This window comes from Lepisma saccharinum, chromosome 12 (assembly GCF_977018435.1).
Source record: "Lepisma saccharinum chromosome 12, izLepSacc3.1, whole genome shotgun sequence".
Classification (NCBI taxonomy): domain Eukaryota; kingdom Metazoa; phylum Arthropoda; class Insecta; order Zygentoma; family Lepismatidae; genus Lepisma; species Lepisma saccharinum.
Window position 1 is genome coordinate 57,529,622 of NC_139240.1, and position 17,597 is coordinate 57,547,218.

Consider the following 17,597-nt stretch of genomic DNA (forward strand, 5'->3'; position numbering starts at 1 on the left):
AACATATTTCTTCAATACATACATATTTCTGTATAATTTCGTAATTCTCTTGCACATAATCGATTATTTCATAATTTTTTCTTCGTAGCTTTAGCACAACGGATAGTTCATATTGTCGATGGCAGGATATGGAAAGGCAGGAAGAACAATAATATCCCACTTATTTTTTCACGCCGACAATTGATAGCCATGCAAACATTATTGAGGAAAAATGTTCTCTCTCATTGTTGCACGGGAAGTAAAAGCAGTTTCGTTCTCATTTCTTTGCCTTTTTTGCTTTTCACAAAAATCAGTCAAAAGTAAAAATAACATTCGGTACATTACAACCCCTATTCTACTCTATCGGGTATGGGAGAAATTCGAGAGTACTGTTGTGCATATTTTTGGCTTTACTGGGAATATTTCTGCATTTTTCTGACATATTTGTAATTTTTCATGACATATTTTCCAATTTATATGATATAATTACATACATATTTTACAGTTTTATAGGACAAAGTCCCAGGCCCTAGTTATAAGGTAATCAAGGTGTTCCAGATTCGATACACAATACAGGCACATAATGGTTCAGATCCACTTAAAACCGATTTGCATATCTGTGCATAAAGTGGACTTAAAACAAAGGCTCAGTTTCAGTTCTTGCCATTCATATTTTCCATCGTCTACACCTTCAGCCGTGGTAAGGTTTTTCCCAATGTTTTCCTCGGTAACTTCAGGCAAATGCTGTATTAGATTGTTTATATATTTCTTCCATCCAAATTTCTTATTTTTTGAATAGTTATAACTCTATTAATGGTGCAATTCTAGCTCATATATGTTAATTTTGAAAAGGCCGTCCTACCCATAATATATAAAAGCAAGTTTCCCATGGTGCGTATATATGAGAAAACTATATTCTTGTGTCTTAGAAATGTTGGATGAGCAGGAAGTCTGTATGTCTTCTAAAACTGATTTTTCTTCCCTCCCGCCAGAGGATTGGGGGATAGAATCAATTGATATATCATTGGGAAAATGGGGCGGGGGAGGTTTAGCCGGTAACTTACCAAGAGGGTAGAGTCTGATTTGCGAGAAATCACACGTCAATGTGTGATAAGAACAAGCAAAGAGGGGAAAGAAGAAAAAAAAAACAGATTGGAAGAATTGGAAATCAATGCTACGAGGTTTTCCAGGATGGGAGGGGAAGAGACGTAGAGAGTCATTATCAGCAGAGAGGATCATGGGAAATGAGAAGAGTTCGAAAAGTCAATGAAGGAAAAATATCTTAAGGCCAGTGGGAAACGAAGCAAGGTGCTGGATAAGGTGGAAGTTATGGGGACGGAAATGTCATATTTTCGTTCTTGAAGAATCTGCTGGAAAGAATATTATTGGATTTTGCCCCTTTTTAAAATGAAATTTCCGAGGTTAGGTGTCGGGGACACTTGCATTGGTCCAAGTACCAAGTCATTCATTGTCATTTAGATTTGACTGTATTTTTCTGCTGGCTTTTGGGACTTTCAATTTAATTTGCCCTCTGATGGAATGTCTTAGTACCTAAATTCATCACCAGAGCATCAGAAACATTGACTGTGGTGCCATCTATTGCAGTATGAATGAAATATCATAAAGACCTGTTTGCTGTCTTTCTTTAAGAGTTGAAATACATGTTGATATATCATGAAATACATAGCAGCTTAAAACATTATTTTCTCGATTGTATTTTGAATTAAGGTACAAACCAAATATTGTTACACTAAATAAGTATAATACCCTTTTAGTGATTATAATGGAGCCTTTATTTATAGAAATGTGGGAACCATAAGGATTGACCTGTCTCCCTGTCTAGTATTTCGATAATTATCTATCCATGAAAAGAAAGAAACGAGAATTAGTCCCTAATTGTGACCAGAAAAATGAAATCAAGATAAGATTGTCACTGGCTCAAAAATGCATAAGGCCAGAGAAACTCGTCGCTTAAGATTGCATAGCATTTTAATATTTTTTAATTAATATTTACCTTGCCAATAGTAACTTTCACAGTTATTCAGTGAGCGCTCATTTCCATTCCATAGTACCAATGCATCATCACCATGTTTAGAATCCAGTCTTTGAGCTTCATGCCAAGATTTTCATATGAATAAGTTCTACAATCATTGACATCTAAATTATTAAATTTTCTACTTTGGTAACTGAGGCTTCCTGCAACAAATTTAATGTGATTGTATCTCGTTTTCCCACATCAGTACCAATCAACCAATACTTATTCGCTACCTTAATTGACTCTTGTCGGAACGTCTTCTAGAGTTTCGATTCAACATCTGTAGCAACAATTTTATTAACTTTGCAGGCAGACTTCTTGAATGGACCTCGTATAATTGCATGCTCTAATAATTATGTTTTTCCACTTCTTTAGAGCGTCGTGCGATCTGATGACCTGGCCAGCGTGTTCCACACGTTTCTTAAGTGTTCAATATAATGTGTTTCATCTGCTCAGTAACATGTGATTAATGCTTATGCGTTCTTCCCCCATTTCAGGATTAGTGTTTTTACAATATCGCAATGAAACCAAACGAGCCTTACTGCCCAACGAAATCACCTCCATCGACACTGTAAAGGCGCTGTTTGTGCGATCCTTTCCCAAGCAACTCACAATGGAGTATCTGGACTCGCCGGTCGTCAAAATTTACATCCACGACAGCTCGAAGGATATGTTCTATGAGTTGGAAGATTTGAGGTAAGTTGCATTCCTGGGGCGTTTTGTGTGACTTTGTTATTCTCTCTTCGGTTTTTCTTGTTTGTTTTGTTCGTAACTTTTTGAGAATAGTTGTGTGTGAGACCCTTCATGCCAGGATCAAGTCTGAATGTGTGTTTCTGTGTGTGTCTATATATGTGTGTAGTGTAGTGGAGGCAGTAATGGAACCAGGAATAAGTGAGGTGGGAGGAGGGGCAGGAATATTTTCTAGGTGGTAACCACATTCGATATACCCTTAAGTATCATACCAAATGTGTGTGGCTGTGTGGTATAAGGCATCAGGCTTTGGGCTTGCACTACGGGACATGCATAGGTTTAAGTCTCCTGGGGGAAATGTGACAACTTTTCTCCTGATAGTTCTGTCTGTGTATGGGACCGGTGGGCACCCACCATCGTGAGGAAATTGGGAAGCTACGAATGAGTAGCGTAACCCTAGTAATCCTAGAACAATGACTGGGGATTTGTTGCGCTGACCACACATCACACCGTAACTGGTTGAATGATCTTCCTTCTCTGCTGGTACATGTGGAAGTGGGCCCGGCAGTTGGTACGTAGGACTTCGTCTTCACAGACTGTTCTGCGATTGGTTATTATTAAAAAGAGTATTTATGTAGTTTTTCTTGTTTGCAGGGGGGGGGGTACTCCCTCCATCTTATCCCTCTTTTTCTCCCTCCATCTCTTTCTTCATGAATCTCTCCCTCTCCTCTCAGAAGCATGTATTTAATCCCATCTTGAAGTGAAGAAAGGTGGGTTGCATAAAAACAGTGGGATGTGCATTGCCCTCAAAGATACTGCTTTTGAACACAATGCTCTGCATACTGAGGTAAGATTGCAAATGTTAATGTAACTACGCACACACACATGTGCATCATTGTGACTAGACTGAAGAAATTTGTGCAGTAAAAATGTCCGGAATTATACATGCATTTGTACACGAAGAATGGCATAGTTCTTCTCAATTCTGGACATTACTTGTTACACTGGCACATGTCATTAATTGTTAAAAATTAATAAGAACTAAATATGACACTCAACAAGCTCTATATTTCTATCTGTAACAGTTACAAAGCTTATGAACGTACTGAAATACTGCGAAAACATGATTGAGCATAATTTTCACCTCATCCAATTCTGGAGATGATGGTCTACACCATGCTCTGGCCACTATTACCTCCCACAAGGGACCCATTTATTGGAGGCTGGGGGATCCCCTTAGCTGCTACAAGCAGGGGCATTGCTTGGAAAATTCTCACCTGAGATCACACTGAAAATCGAACTAGAGTCCCCTGCATGATAGTCAGATGCCCTGCCAACTGGACAACTCTGATTACATGATTCGTAGCAAATATTAGGTGGGAACTCCAAAAATACAAGTTGTGGAAATCTGAAGGTTTCTAAACGTCTGTTCTATTCTAAAGCAAATTTCAGAGTGTTAGAGGCGAGGTAGACTCCTGTCGCACATTGCACGAGTTCCTACAGTCGTCAGTGTGTGATACAACAATAAAAAAATATCGACCTTTGGCAAGTTTGCTCTTAATATCCACAATGCCTCATATATTCCCAGCAATATCTCCAAAGTGTGGAAATGAAATAGTTTTTCAAAAGAATAAACATTTCTCAAAGGAGTGCTGTTGCAATAGGTGAGAAAAACTGCTCTCACGATGTACACACTACTGTAGTAGTTCCAGGGATAATTGAAACACAAAATCTGGATAACGGATATCTGGATTTCAAATTATCCAATATCCATTTTGATGCAATTGATAATTCAGATATCCGGATAGAACAGATTTGTTGAAGGATTTGTAGAAACTCTGTACAGTGAAATATGAAAATGATAAATTAAAGAATACGTGGATAGCTCATAAAACCGATAAACTGTTGAAATAATGCACACATTTGAATATCCGGACATTTTAGATAATCCGAATATTCACATAATGCAGATAGTCCAAATAATTTGAATAATATGGATAATTCTGATTCAGATATTTAAAATCCAGATAGAAAATTATCCAATATCCAGATTTGCTGATCCCTAGTTGACAAGGGTGTGTTGGATTGAAGTGGTGCTCAGATCTGGTACAGACCAATCATCTCTTGGCATGTAAATCTGCACTCAAAAACATCTATCGTAAATGCAGCTTTTCCACGAGATATTTTCCCTTTCTTGTTTTTGTTTACTTACTTTTGTGTCTGTTTGGGGGGAGTTGAAGGGAGACGGGAGCATTGACAGAAAATCTGTTGCAAAAACAGCTGCAGATTTTTTAGTCTGTTTGTTCAAGTTTCATTCCATTATCCGTCCCCTATTCTGTTCCAGTTCCACATTGCCAAATTTAATTGGCTTTGGAGTTAACAAAAGTGGTTGCAATTAACCAACACAATGGTAAATTTAATTTGTTCATCTTATTTAACGCCCAGTTCAAAGCTAACGAACCCTTTTTCCTGTCTCTTGTCAAAATCTGTGCTTAATTTCTATGACAGCATTGTTTATGGTAGTGATGGGTTGAAAACACATGTGCATGTCACAATTTACTTAATTGTCATGCATGGTTTTGTAAAGATATTTAAGATTCTTTATACCTTAGAGTGATTTGACAGTGCTAGGGCACTGTGTTGTTTACTGCCTAGTAATAATGAATACGGTTCAGTACACTGTGCATTGTTTACTAATTTTTTTTTAAAGAGAGGGAGGAGTATTTCAGACCATTCCTTTTTGCAGGGTGCAGGAGCAAATTGTACTTACAGGGCCCACAACAATAATTTACGGATAAATTAAAATAGTTCTGGTAAAATCGGAAATTTTAAATTTTAAGCACGAGTATAGTCGTACCCGAGGGGTGTTGAGAAAATAAGTTCTGGAAGGTGTTAGGGAGAATTCACACCGAAGTTATAAGTGACAGGTGTTGGTTGAGGATTTCACCAATCGAATGCAGTCTCCTGCAGCCTGTCATGCCACTATGGTGTGAGACATTCCTGCTGATTGGCTAGTTCCCAAGCAACATGTATTGCCTGTAGCTTTGGTGTGAATTCTCCCTCTAGAAAGTGACTCTTCATTGCTGGATATCAGTGTTACCCTGCCTCCCTCCTCAGTACTTATATCACTGTTTGAGAACTAGTGGTCTTGAAAATTTAGATGCCATACTCCATTATCAGTATTCAAAGGAATGCATATAAAAACGTGATCCAGAGAACTTGAATTGTATTAGTATGCTTGAGAGCTTCACTATCTACTATATCCACACAAGCTGTTCTCTGTTTAACGTGACAAAACTAGGAAGCTATCTTACAGGAGGGCTCCATAAGAACAGGCCTAAGGTGGCTTAATAGAGATTGTGCTTCTAGTAATTATGCGTTCGCAGTTCTCAGCATAAATGTCTCGTTTGATGAGCAAGTTGAAGTTGTCTTCCACTCTTCAAGGTACCTTGGTAGCAGCTGGCATTGTTGGTTGCCGTAATAGGCCCCTTGTGTCGAGAGATTTAATGTACATACATTGTTCTTATCCCTCCCATCATTAGCGCATCCCCCTAATTACCCTTTCCATGCTCTCCCCCTCCCTTTCCTTGTCCCCCCCCCCTCTTGTCTTCCTTCTCTGTTGACATGACCGAAAGGCAGGCGAAAGTCTTTCAGCGGAATGGGCCAATCTTGACTTGGTGCATGATGTATAAATAATAAAAGGGTTGCACTTAGATACCATTTCCTAACTTCCTCCAAACTGATGTGTCTCAGCTGCTTATTCATGAGTCTAAATGATTCCTGATACAGAAGTGGTGTAAAAATGAGGTGTAAGGGAGAATTCACACTGAAGCGGCAGGCGACACGTGTCGCTTGAGGATTTCAACAATCGAGCGGAGGCTTGTGCAGCCCCTATCTTGCCATCACGATGTGAAACGTTGCTGCTGAGTGGTTGATTCCCAAGCCACTTATGTCGCCTGTCGCTTCAGTGTGAATTCTCCACAAATCCGGTGCAGTGGGGAATTTTGAGCAAGCATAGATGTCTGTCTATTAATAGACTAACTCGTATATTACTTTATGGTTTGGCCCACACAGTGCATACTTAGTTTCAGTGAAAAAATACTGGTTTGACAGGACTCGAACCTAGTTCTTTGGGATACCATGCCAGTTCTTTACCAGCCCTGGTTGGCCTGACTTCTTCGCTGAAATTTCCATGTACCTCATATCATCGTTTCATTTCCAAAACCACAAATGTGTAAATTTTGACATTTTCACCTCGTTTAGTTTCCGACTATGTTTTGTTGCTACATTCACCTGCTAACTTATGTGCCCTAATAAACAGTCATAAGTAGGTTTACAGATGGCAACATTTATCCAAATATAATATTGTTTTTTCTGGAATATTGAATATTAAAATGCTTTCATCTCAAAAGTAAAATTTAGCACATTTGTGATTCTGGCGTTGGAATCAAGATATATGTTTTGGTTTGGTTTGTGAAGGTCTTCGAGAATTTTTTTATAGTTTCTATTTAAGCAACTGCTTTGAACTTGGACATGTACATATATTTATTATTATAATTAATATTCTTATGCAGTGCATGAATTGTAGAGAAAGTTTTTTGTAGTGTTTATGATTCCATTTCTCATTTGATGCATTAACCTGTTTGTGTGTACAAATATGCCTCTTTTTAACTTTTGTTTTTAGCTTGGTAAGAATGTACAGAATAGGTATAGAAATTAATTATTTATGATACTTTAAAGGATACACATTTTGAAGATGGATTTTCATTTAAAAATATCCATTTCCTACCAAAACTCCCAACTGAACATATCTTGCTTACTTGTCATTTTCGTAATGCTTACAACTTAATACTTCAGTAGTTAATTCACTGGTATGTGCCTTGTGCAAGTTAGAAGTGCAACATCCAGTACATGATTGAAGGCTGATTCTCATTGACTGCTCCTAGCATTCATTCACTAATGAAACAGACAAAAATGTAGGACAGGATCTAGTTCACAAAATTAGTTAGAGAAAATGCAAGTAAGACTCGCATGTTCTGCAACTAATTTTGTGAACTAGTTTGGCATCGGAGTAGAAATCGTGTCAAGATTGAAATAACACTAGCTTTATTGTGAAGAAATTTGTTATCTTGTGTTTTTTTCTGTTACATTTATATGTTTAGTACAGTAAGTTTTCCTTGTTGAATGAGGAGAAGTTCCTAAGCAAAGCAGATCTCATTTAAGGGATATCCGGGACCGGTCGGTTCTCCGACTGTTCGAGTCTGACGTGAATGGTAGTGCTGTTCCAATGTGGGACCAGGATCAGTCCTATTTCAGCGAACCAGAATTCGACAGCGAGTACCAGCACCAACACATCCACAAGACCAAGGTGAGTACAAGCCATATTTTCTTCTTTGTTGTTTTGTATGTGACGGATAATTTTTAGTGTTACCGTTGTTACTGTTGTCTTTGCTAGTCGAAACTGTGCAAGAGTTTCAAAGGTTAATGCAATTAAATCACATTACTAACTCTGTTTTTTGCACAAAGGTAATTTTTGTTGTTGTTTATTTAATTGCAGTAATGAGCATTCATTAAAATGATTTTTTTTACTGTAAAACAAGTAATTACCGTAGATTACCTTGTGATTTATCGTTCAGCTCTCGTTAAGTTGTAATGAGAGGACCTGTCAACAAATTTTAGGTTTTGGATTTTGGTGCAAGTGAAAGTGATTACTCCTGGAAATTCTCTTAGTAGATAACGGGGCATTCACTGTAGTTTCAATGTGTGGATTTTTCTGTGGGTATCAAGTATCATCGCTTCTCTATCCATTTCATCACAGAGATCAGTTACCTCTCTCTGGATTAAACCCAATGAATGGAATAATGAATTAATGTAACTAGGGCTAAGACAGGGCTCGAAAAATCCCGGTCGCCATGGTGACTAAAAATTTCAGCTTGGCGACTGATCTTTTGCTGTAATATTGCCGTTTTTTAAGTTTAGTGTACGAAACTTTCAAGATTCTAAGTTCAAATTGCAGTACAGCGTAAGTTAGCAATTTTTTTTTTTTTTATCAACGTTGTGAACATTCTATAGAATCAGTAAAAATTTCTTACTTTTTTGTCCCCCAACCCCCCATTTCCAGCTTTCTCACATAATTTAGCGATGTTTTGAATACGGTGATGCTCAGCTTATAGACTGATTGATCTGCTTTATTTTACTTCGCTTTTTGTGCCACTTTTGGCTAATTTGCAAAGATGGTGATGAATGATGATATGATGAAATTGATGAATGGACACGTACAAACATCCAAGCCCAGTCCAGGATTCGAAACAGGGACCCCTGGCATCTTAGCTCAATGTGCTAACCACTCCGCCACAGGGGCTGGCTCAGCTTCTTATAGTATCCACAATTACTAGTAGGTGCTTTCCTGGCACCTAGCTCTGAAGAAAATTTTCGAGCACTGGGCTAAGAATAATTCAGGTACTCAAGTTTTCCGTGAAGCTCTTTTAAGTAATTTTCTATTAATTTCGGTAGCTACTGCCACCATCCTCGTTGGAATTCGTTCTGAACAATTAATAGAAAATTACTTAAAAGAGCCGTGGTGGCTCAGTCGGTAACGCGTCTGACTACCATGCTCAAGGTCCCGGGTTCGATCCCCGGCCGGTTCAAATCCGGGAACTTTTCTAACATTGGAAGCGGCTCCGGCACCCACCCAGCGTCGAATAACATGGGTACCTGGGGGAAACCCTGGGGGTTAAAGGCGGTCAGGGGCGTGATGCTGATCACATCATCCCCACTCACGACCGGATCAAGAAAGTGTGGGGCGTTACCCCACACCCCCTATACGCCTTCATGGCATAGTGCTAAGCACAGGGGAGAACTTTTTTTTTTACTTAAAACAGCTTCACGGAAAACGTGAGTACCTGAATTATCTATTACTGCGTTTCTCATTCCGATATTATGAATAGGGCTAAGAATTTGAAGAAAATTTTTTCTGGGCCATGAAAACAATGCTACATCTGATAGTAGTCTGTTTCTCATAAGTTAGAACCAGAAAACATAGTTTTTATTTTGCATTGTTCTACACTTTGCCCTTTTTTGTCTTTTAGGTCATTTTTCAGCATTTTTTGTTGCATTTTTATCCTTTTTGAGGTTTCTTTTTGCTCGTTTCCCATTGTTTCATGCATTTGCTAGCATAACTTCCATATTTAAATTTCCTAACAAGTACACCATTCATCAAAAATATGGTCAATGCAAACTTCAAATACTTTGTACTTCGAGGTTCCCTTGCTGTGGTTTTAGTCACAAGAAATTATAATCTGAAACACAGGCAACACAACTAAATTGTCAGATGCTGACCAACTAGTATTGTACAATGTCCACTCTGAAAGGTTATTTAATTATACCGAAAAACCTTGCGGTGTATTTTATGTAAAATAGAAAAAAAATTAAACCACCAAACAACAAATTTTTCTAAATATTGCACTCTTCTGTTGTAATTTATGAAAAACAATCTTTTATTTTAAGAGCGAAAATTATTTTTAGGTTCTTTTTTAAAGTTATGTCTTTTTTAATAATTTTACAGATCATTTTTGTTAGATTTTTTCTGTTATCAACTTCCAAACCCAAAATATAACATATGATGAGGTGGATTAAGAACATATTGTACTATTAAATTGAGAATACAGTCATATTTCAATCGTTACTAATACATAGCAACATGTACGGCCAAACAATCATTTTTCCCCTCTGCACTCAATCTGTGCAAAGAGAGGCATTGTTAGCAGAACTCTGATGGCTTCCATTAATTCATTGACTTCCCGCTGGGACCATCTGCGTCCATGTGGACCACTCATAAAGTAGAATGTATGTTCATAATGCGTAATCATGTTCGGAACGAGTGGTGTTAACACCTCTATAAATGGATATGTTGCAGGTTTTCCTATAGTTATGAATGGCTTGGGAGCAATATATACTTTCACCTACATTTGAAGAAAAATCAGATTTCAAAATGTGAAGTTTTTTTTTTTTATGCAACAAGAATTTTAATGCATTGCGTTAATTCTTCACTGATAAATGCAGCACAGTGGTAATGCTTTTTACTTTTCTGCTTCTTTTTTGTGCATTTGTACTGATTTATACTGATCAGTTGGAATGCTTTTAACTCGCAACCCTCTGTGATGAATGAGCATATACTTGAAAAGCAAATAGCACTGAAATAGAACTTTTGTTAATTGTATTGATTCATGCATTACCTTGATTGAAATCTAGGGCAATGAGACTTCTGTATAGCTTACATGGGAATGGTCAAATGAAAGTTGGCAATGCATACGTCAGCAAATGTATACAATGTTCACATATAAATATTAAATGCATATTCAAGTGATTCTTTGAATGATATAAAGCCAATAAATAACATCCATGTGAGATCCTTGAGCACAATTTAATTTGTGACGTTTGTTTTTGGTAATTTTTGTGATCCATTTCCACTTCTAGTTCTGTCTTGATAACACTGACACAAGTGTGAGAATGGAAATTATTTACTTTAATTATATAGAGTCTAATAAATTGAAAAATAAACTCTAACCTTCCTCCCTCTTACTTTGCTATTTTTTAGTATCGACTTTCCCATATTGTAGTATTATTGCTGTAATTTGATGAATTCCTAGGTTTTGTATCTGTTCCTCCTTCCTAAAGTGTTATTTTCCTATTGTTTAATACTTGATTTGCAACTTTAATTGCCTATATTTTCCTGTTAATGCACTACATCATTCCCATATTTTCAATTACTTAGTACTACTTATATTACTATTTTCCTATCATTAATGCCCATTTAATACCCACTTTTACCTTTTGTTAGTTCTAATTTATTATTTTTGATCCTTAATTTCTTAAGTTGGTTAAAGCTAATAAATTCCCCATCTTTTATTATCAGTTCATGCCTGTTTTGCTTTGATCTCACCTTGTGCATATTCTTAGAAATAGGTGGCAGTACTTGTTTTTATCAGCTAGGTTTAGCATTCACTCTGGAAACTGGAGTGCTAATACTCTCTCTCTGTGCCTGTTAGTTGATTTTTTCCCCCAAAAAAATGGCAAGTGCTGTTTATGAACTATTGATTTCATGGGTCTGTGTTGGATCATTGACCAGTAAGCTCTCTGCCGCTTCAAATCCGCATAAATTGCCTCGTCTCAAAAAACGTGGGGAGACGGTCTTGAGTTCTCGAAGAGGAATCGAACTGAGAAATCGATTATCGAAAAAGTTCCGAAGAGACTTCCGCTTTTGAGTTTCAAAGAAAGCACAGAACACCTAATGAAAATACCAGGTTGTGAAGAACAAGGTTGATATTCCAAATTCTACAATTTTGGATCCGTTTGGAGTTCCTGCTAGACAGTATAACTCGAAAATTGCAAAAGAGTAAAGCCCACATTCTAAAATTTAACTGGTTACTCGGTGAGATTTTTTCTCTCATTTTCGCGCCAAATAAAAGTCTCGCCCCGCCAGCAAACGTGTCAGAAGCCAAGTGGAGCTGATTGGCTGCTTCCCACGTGCCCACTATTACGTCAAACGTTTTGGCGGGAAGAATACAAGAAAACCTCATTAAAAATTATATATTTACTGATTCCTAGTTTGCATATCTGATTTTTTAAAAAAGTTAGCATATTTAAGAATATTTCAGTTTTGTCTTGGCCAGGTTTCACATGCGATGTTGTTGCTTGAGGATTTCACCAATCAAACGCAGGCTTGTGCGATCTGTCATGCCACTACGGTGTGAAATCTTGATGTTGACTGACTCGTTCCCAAGTGACATTTGTAGCGTGTCGCTTCGGTCTGAAATCTAAAGAACATATTTAAGAACGTACTAACACTACTACTGTGGGAAACAGAAAGTTCCACCAGAATATACCTCTGCCAAGTGTAAATTTCTCCATATGCTGTTAAAAAAACGCCCTAGGCTTCAGCCCCCCCACCCCCCCTCAGCCTACCCTTGCAGGCCTGCTCTACCGCTTCTATATTCCTCTCTTCATTGAAAGTTTTCTTCTTCCGATGGCACGTACACTCCCGGCAATAAGAATGGGGCACCTACATCCTGAACTACTACCTTCCCTTCAAATCATTATGTGTGCTGCTGCCTAACTCTACCACAGATAAACGTAATATAAGCAGATATGGAACGCAGGCAGCAAACCTTCTGCGCTTTAAATTACTGTCTGCAAGAAGTTCAAGTATCGACCGCTGAGAGGCGCCAATCGCACTTTTTGCTCAGGCTGGACATTCAGCACAGGCCAACGAATGAATCACCCTCCTCTCACCAGGGGGCAATGAATAGCTACAACGGAAAATAGCTTTCTCCTCGAAGATCCTCTCAAACTGTTGTAAATAGTTTGGTCCCGATGTGAAAGTAAAAAGTGCGAGTGGCGCCTCTCCGCTGTCAATACTAGAACTTCTTGCAAGCAGTAATTTAAAGCGCAGAAGGTTTGCTGCCTGAGTTCCATATCTGTTTATAATACGTTTTTCTGTGACTCTACGGCGGTGGTAGAAGTTGCCATTGAAAATATGCTATTACAATCAACTTATCGCCTTAAAGATAGGCAACACACACAACACCTTCTAGGAAGGCGAGTATTTCGGGATGTCTCATTTTTGCCGGTGACTGTACATCAATCACGTGCCACCTAAAAGGCACAACTGGAATCATGTTTGTTTGCGGACTGTACAAACTGTAGCCCGGCGCAGATTATGTCTGTAGACAACACTGAGTGGCGCCAAGAATTCACCCCACATCGCAAGGAACCAGCGGGGGAGGGGAAGGGGATGCTGAACGTTCCTCAAAGGAAGGAAAATTGTGGCTCCCGCATGCATCCGAGGTTACGCAGGCCTCGAGTTATTCCATTGATTCCTCCGGCAGCACAACCTCCCCTGACCTCGCCGTATTGATCCGCGAGAATGCTGCGTTGCCACGTCTCCGCTGGAATAAAATTTCCATGCGCCAGGGATGAGTCGAAGGAATCGGTTCGACGATTCGATTCCTTGCGGAAACTACTCGAGTCGCGATCACAACATTTAATGGATTGATAAATCTATCAGTTATGGGGCTGCTCAATGAAAACTCATGTAGATAGCAGCACGATAGTTGTCCTCACGCTTTTGATGGGCAATTGTTCTCCCATTTAAATACATGTGGGAATTAGATGCTGAACGTGGTATTGTAATTTCAAGTTTAATTTCATCTTAACCTCGGAAATTATCTCTGAACATGGATGAATAATCAGTGCTGTAAAAACTAGGATTTTAAAAAAATTATTGTCAACAAGAGAAAATATATCGGAACTAAAAAAAAAGCTCAACATTTGCACAGGTTTTGTCCACGTCACTTAAAATTTTAACAATTTAAGTGCCTTATTGTTGAGAGTCCGTTAAAGAATAATACTTAATAATTCCGTACGACTGTATTTTTATCGTTATTAACAACTGACTCTTTTAATACACGATATCACACCTTTCCACATAGCTAGTAAATATGATCCTCTGTTTTATATATACGAATTTATCGAGAAGAAGAATTATTACAAAAGAATCTTATCTTCTATTTCATGTCTCGGAACCTCTAGGGTGCTCTTGTTTCTAGGAATTGTAATTTTGAAAGTGTTGTAACCAAAAAAATGAAGGACGAATGTAAGAGGGGCTTAAGGGGAAGAGTGACAGTTTCTCACCAGTTGCGTGTGCATTTATTTCAATATCGTCGGAATGGGCACTGCTACTAAAAAAAAAAACTTCGGCTGGACAGGAGAGTATGAATTTCTCCCCATGTTGAAAGTGGAACCGGTGTGTTAAGTTATTAAGCTGACGTGATGAAAATATGAATAAGCATTTACAGAATCAGGTGTATTCCTTATCGGGAATCAACTTAGCTTCATGTTCCGGCTAATCAAATGTGAGTTTCGACTTTTTCGAAAGCCAAGAAATTGTTCAACGTGTCCTTTTTCTGTCCATGTACTTTTCTACGCCATTGGATGTTTGATATTCCCGAAGGAACAAATGAAATAATGGTCCCATAAGTAATGCATTTCTCCTTGCCTCCGACGGTCATCCTCGCAGTGTTGCCAAACCTGATGCGCATAAAAGAGCTAGATTTCACCTTAAATGGAGCTGAAGTTGACTTTCCAAGCAGCTAGATTTACGAAGGCTGGATAAAGTGCCTATTAGGATAATTTTATCTGTCAAAGGGTTGGGAGGGGCTGCTTTTACCCTTAACTTTAAAGTGATGACAATTTATGATTGGTTTTCACCTTCTACAGCTGGCGGCATCACCCATCTCAATAGCCCACCCATGGTCGAAATCGAAAATAAAGGATTCCCGGATAACAAACAATATTATGTCATCTTAACGTCAGCCACGGCTCTATTAAAAAAAAGTAGCTCGGGAGGTAAGAAGGGGAGGGGGGTGACGCAACGAATATAACGGTATCGCGTGCAAAATGTATATTTTGGCAAAAGTTGGTCTATGTGAGCCGGAGTCGGTGATAGCACCATAGTGGGGCAGGTAGGCGGGCGCCCCAGTTCATAGCAAAACGAGTGCACGAAAGAGCCAGACCTGGATCCAAAAGAGCTAAGTTGGCAACAGTGCTCGCAGCCGCCGCAGAGCGGAAACCCACCTTCTTGAACATATCTTTATAATTACGCCCCCTTCGGGGAAAAAACAGCTATTTAGTGTTTCTCATGCCTCTACAAAAAAGCGAGGTAGGTGAGAATCGTGTGTTCAATAGAATCGTTTAGGTTATGAACGGCTCAAAATTGCCATGTCGGAAGTTTATTTTTCTCGCTAATCGTAAGGGGTTAACTGCACAATCGCGTGGACGTCACACGTCGTTGACGAGAGCCGGCAACCCTGTCGGTGATAATTCACATGTTCGCCTTCTCCCCCGATCGGCGAGAACCTGTTCTGACGCGCACGTTGTAAAATTTACGATCCCCTCATAAATTGAACCTATCTGATACGAGATCCAGGCGAGTTTTGTATTGTTATGAATTGCCCACAATCAGAACCGTCCTACATGTTTTCCTTCGGCGAGACTGTTCATTTTTTCACACGCAATTTTAGCTCCGCTTTTTGATGACGTCAGAAAAACAAATGTAGAACAGTGAGGAAATGCAAAGACAACCTAACCTATTCAGAACGTATAAACGGAACCACTTGTCATAGCAAATCGTTTGAATAAATTTATTGCATTTCCTACTTAATGCCCTTGTTGGCGTTGGACTGGCTACCAGGCTAGAAATGATAGCTCCCACACTGGTTTTGGCGACTAGACCGTGTTCTCATGGATCTGGTGAACAAAAGGTATTATCGGTGGCAGCACCTCCATGCTTTTGATGGGCAATTGTTCTCCCACTTAAATACATGAGGACTTTGATGTTGGACTTGCTGCGATTATATTAAATTGCAAGTTTAATTTCATCGTAACCTCAGAAATAGATGAATTCAGTGCTGTAAAACTAGGATTTTAAAGAATATGATAATTTTCGGAAACTTATGACCAGCTGCATAATCTGAAAGGTTTGCTACACACATTTGTATTATCGATTTACACGAGAAACTCGTACCTTCGGTAAAAATAACGTTTGCGTAGCCATTCTATACCGCTTCAATGTAAAGCAACCAAATGACGAAGGAAATTATTTTGTGACATAACGAGGGTGGCGCCGCCACCGGGAAAGTTTGGCATTGAACAGCCCCATCAGAACCGCTTCTCTGCTCGATGCTGTGGTAACAACCAATCAGAGCGAACGTTTGATCATGTGAAGATAATCTGCGAGTTTTGCAAGGAAAATCGGATTTGTCTGTGATTTTTGAATGTTGGTTTGTGAGGGTTTTTTCTTTCTCGATAAAACAGAAATGAGGTGCATTCGTGTTTATCAATATTTAGGAATTTATCCATAGCAATGAGATTTGTACTTGACATATGTGATTAGCAATATATTTTTTTTAATGAATGAATTCTGCGAATCTCGTGTATGAATACGTACCGGAGGTAATTTAAAAGCATGTCGAGAACATCTTGATTACCATTTCTTGTTTCAAGCCAATGTCTAGCCCGTATTTTCTTTTTCTTCTTAAACCTTTGGCCGGAAAATATAAGCAGTAGCTAGCTCGTCCATCTTTTTAGCTTCTCTGCTCATCGCAATGCTTTGTGGGAACAGAAGTCTACCAACATGTACGGTAAAGAGTGTCGCGTGAAGAAGTGTAAAATGCAGGATCCAAGTCAGAAATTCAAGTTTTCGTATTTCAACACTTAATTCAAAATTGAACAGTTCGAGTTTCCGAAATTCCATAACTGAATTTTCGTTTTAACGGTCACTTCATGTCTAAGATTTCCTTCAACTTTTCTTGAACCTGGCGTGTAGAAGTTAATTACCAAGTAGAATTACTATTACTTTTAGAATATTCATAGTATGAAAAAAGTTCCAGACATGAAATATGTTAGTATTATTATATTATAATAATATTTTAATCGATTATTATTGTTTCAACTAATATTCCATTTTGTACGGACCTGATCTAACCTCTACAAAAAAATTTAGTTGCACACATGTTCGTTCTCTACTTTGTAAGGATTTTCCACACGTGTCGAATAAGTATATTGGATTTAATAAGGCAGGTCGAGAGTGGGCGTTGTGCGCATGCGTCATAACCGGGTGTTCCACTATGTAAACATTATATTCTACATGGCAGTCTCAGATGCAAGCCTGTATAGTGTTGATGTATGCTGTGTGCATTCATTGTTGCGATAAAACGAACAGAAATAAACTTGACATGAAGCTGGATCAGGGAGTCAAGTCACAAAAATTAAAAAGTGGCAAATGTATGGCCTGCTTTAGTATTTCCCCACTTTGTCTGTTTATGTTTTGTGACGT

At 38.5% G+C, this 17,597-nt stretch overlaps 1 protein-coding gene across 24 annotated transcripts in view; it reads left to right on the plus strand.

Moving 5' to 3' along the window:
* Window positions 1-17,597, plus strand: part of LOC145996124 (coiled-coil domain-containing protein AGAP005037) — a 1,065,133-nt gene that overhangs the window by 858,802 nt on the left and 188,734 nt on the right. For all 24 annotated transcript variants that reach the window (XR_014442750.1, XM_083132404.1, XM_083132407.1 and 21 more), the window contains 2 exons: window positions 2,512-2,710; window positions 7,916-8,072. Coding sequence is in view for 23 of the 24 variants with exons in the window: in XM_083132404.1 (XP_082988530.1) it covers window positions 2,512-2,710; window positions 7,916-8,072 (356 nt within the window). In the remaining variant the exon portion in view is untranslated. The remainder of the gene's footprint in view (window positions 1-2,511; window positions 2,711-7,915; window positions 8,073-17,597) is intronic.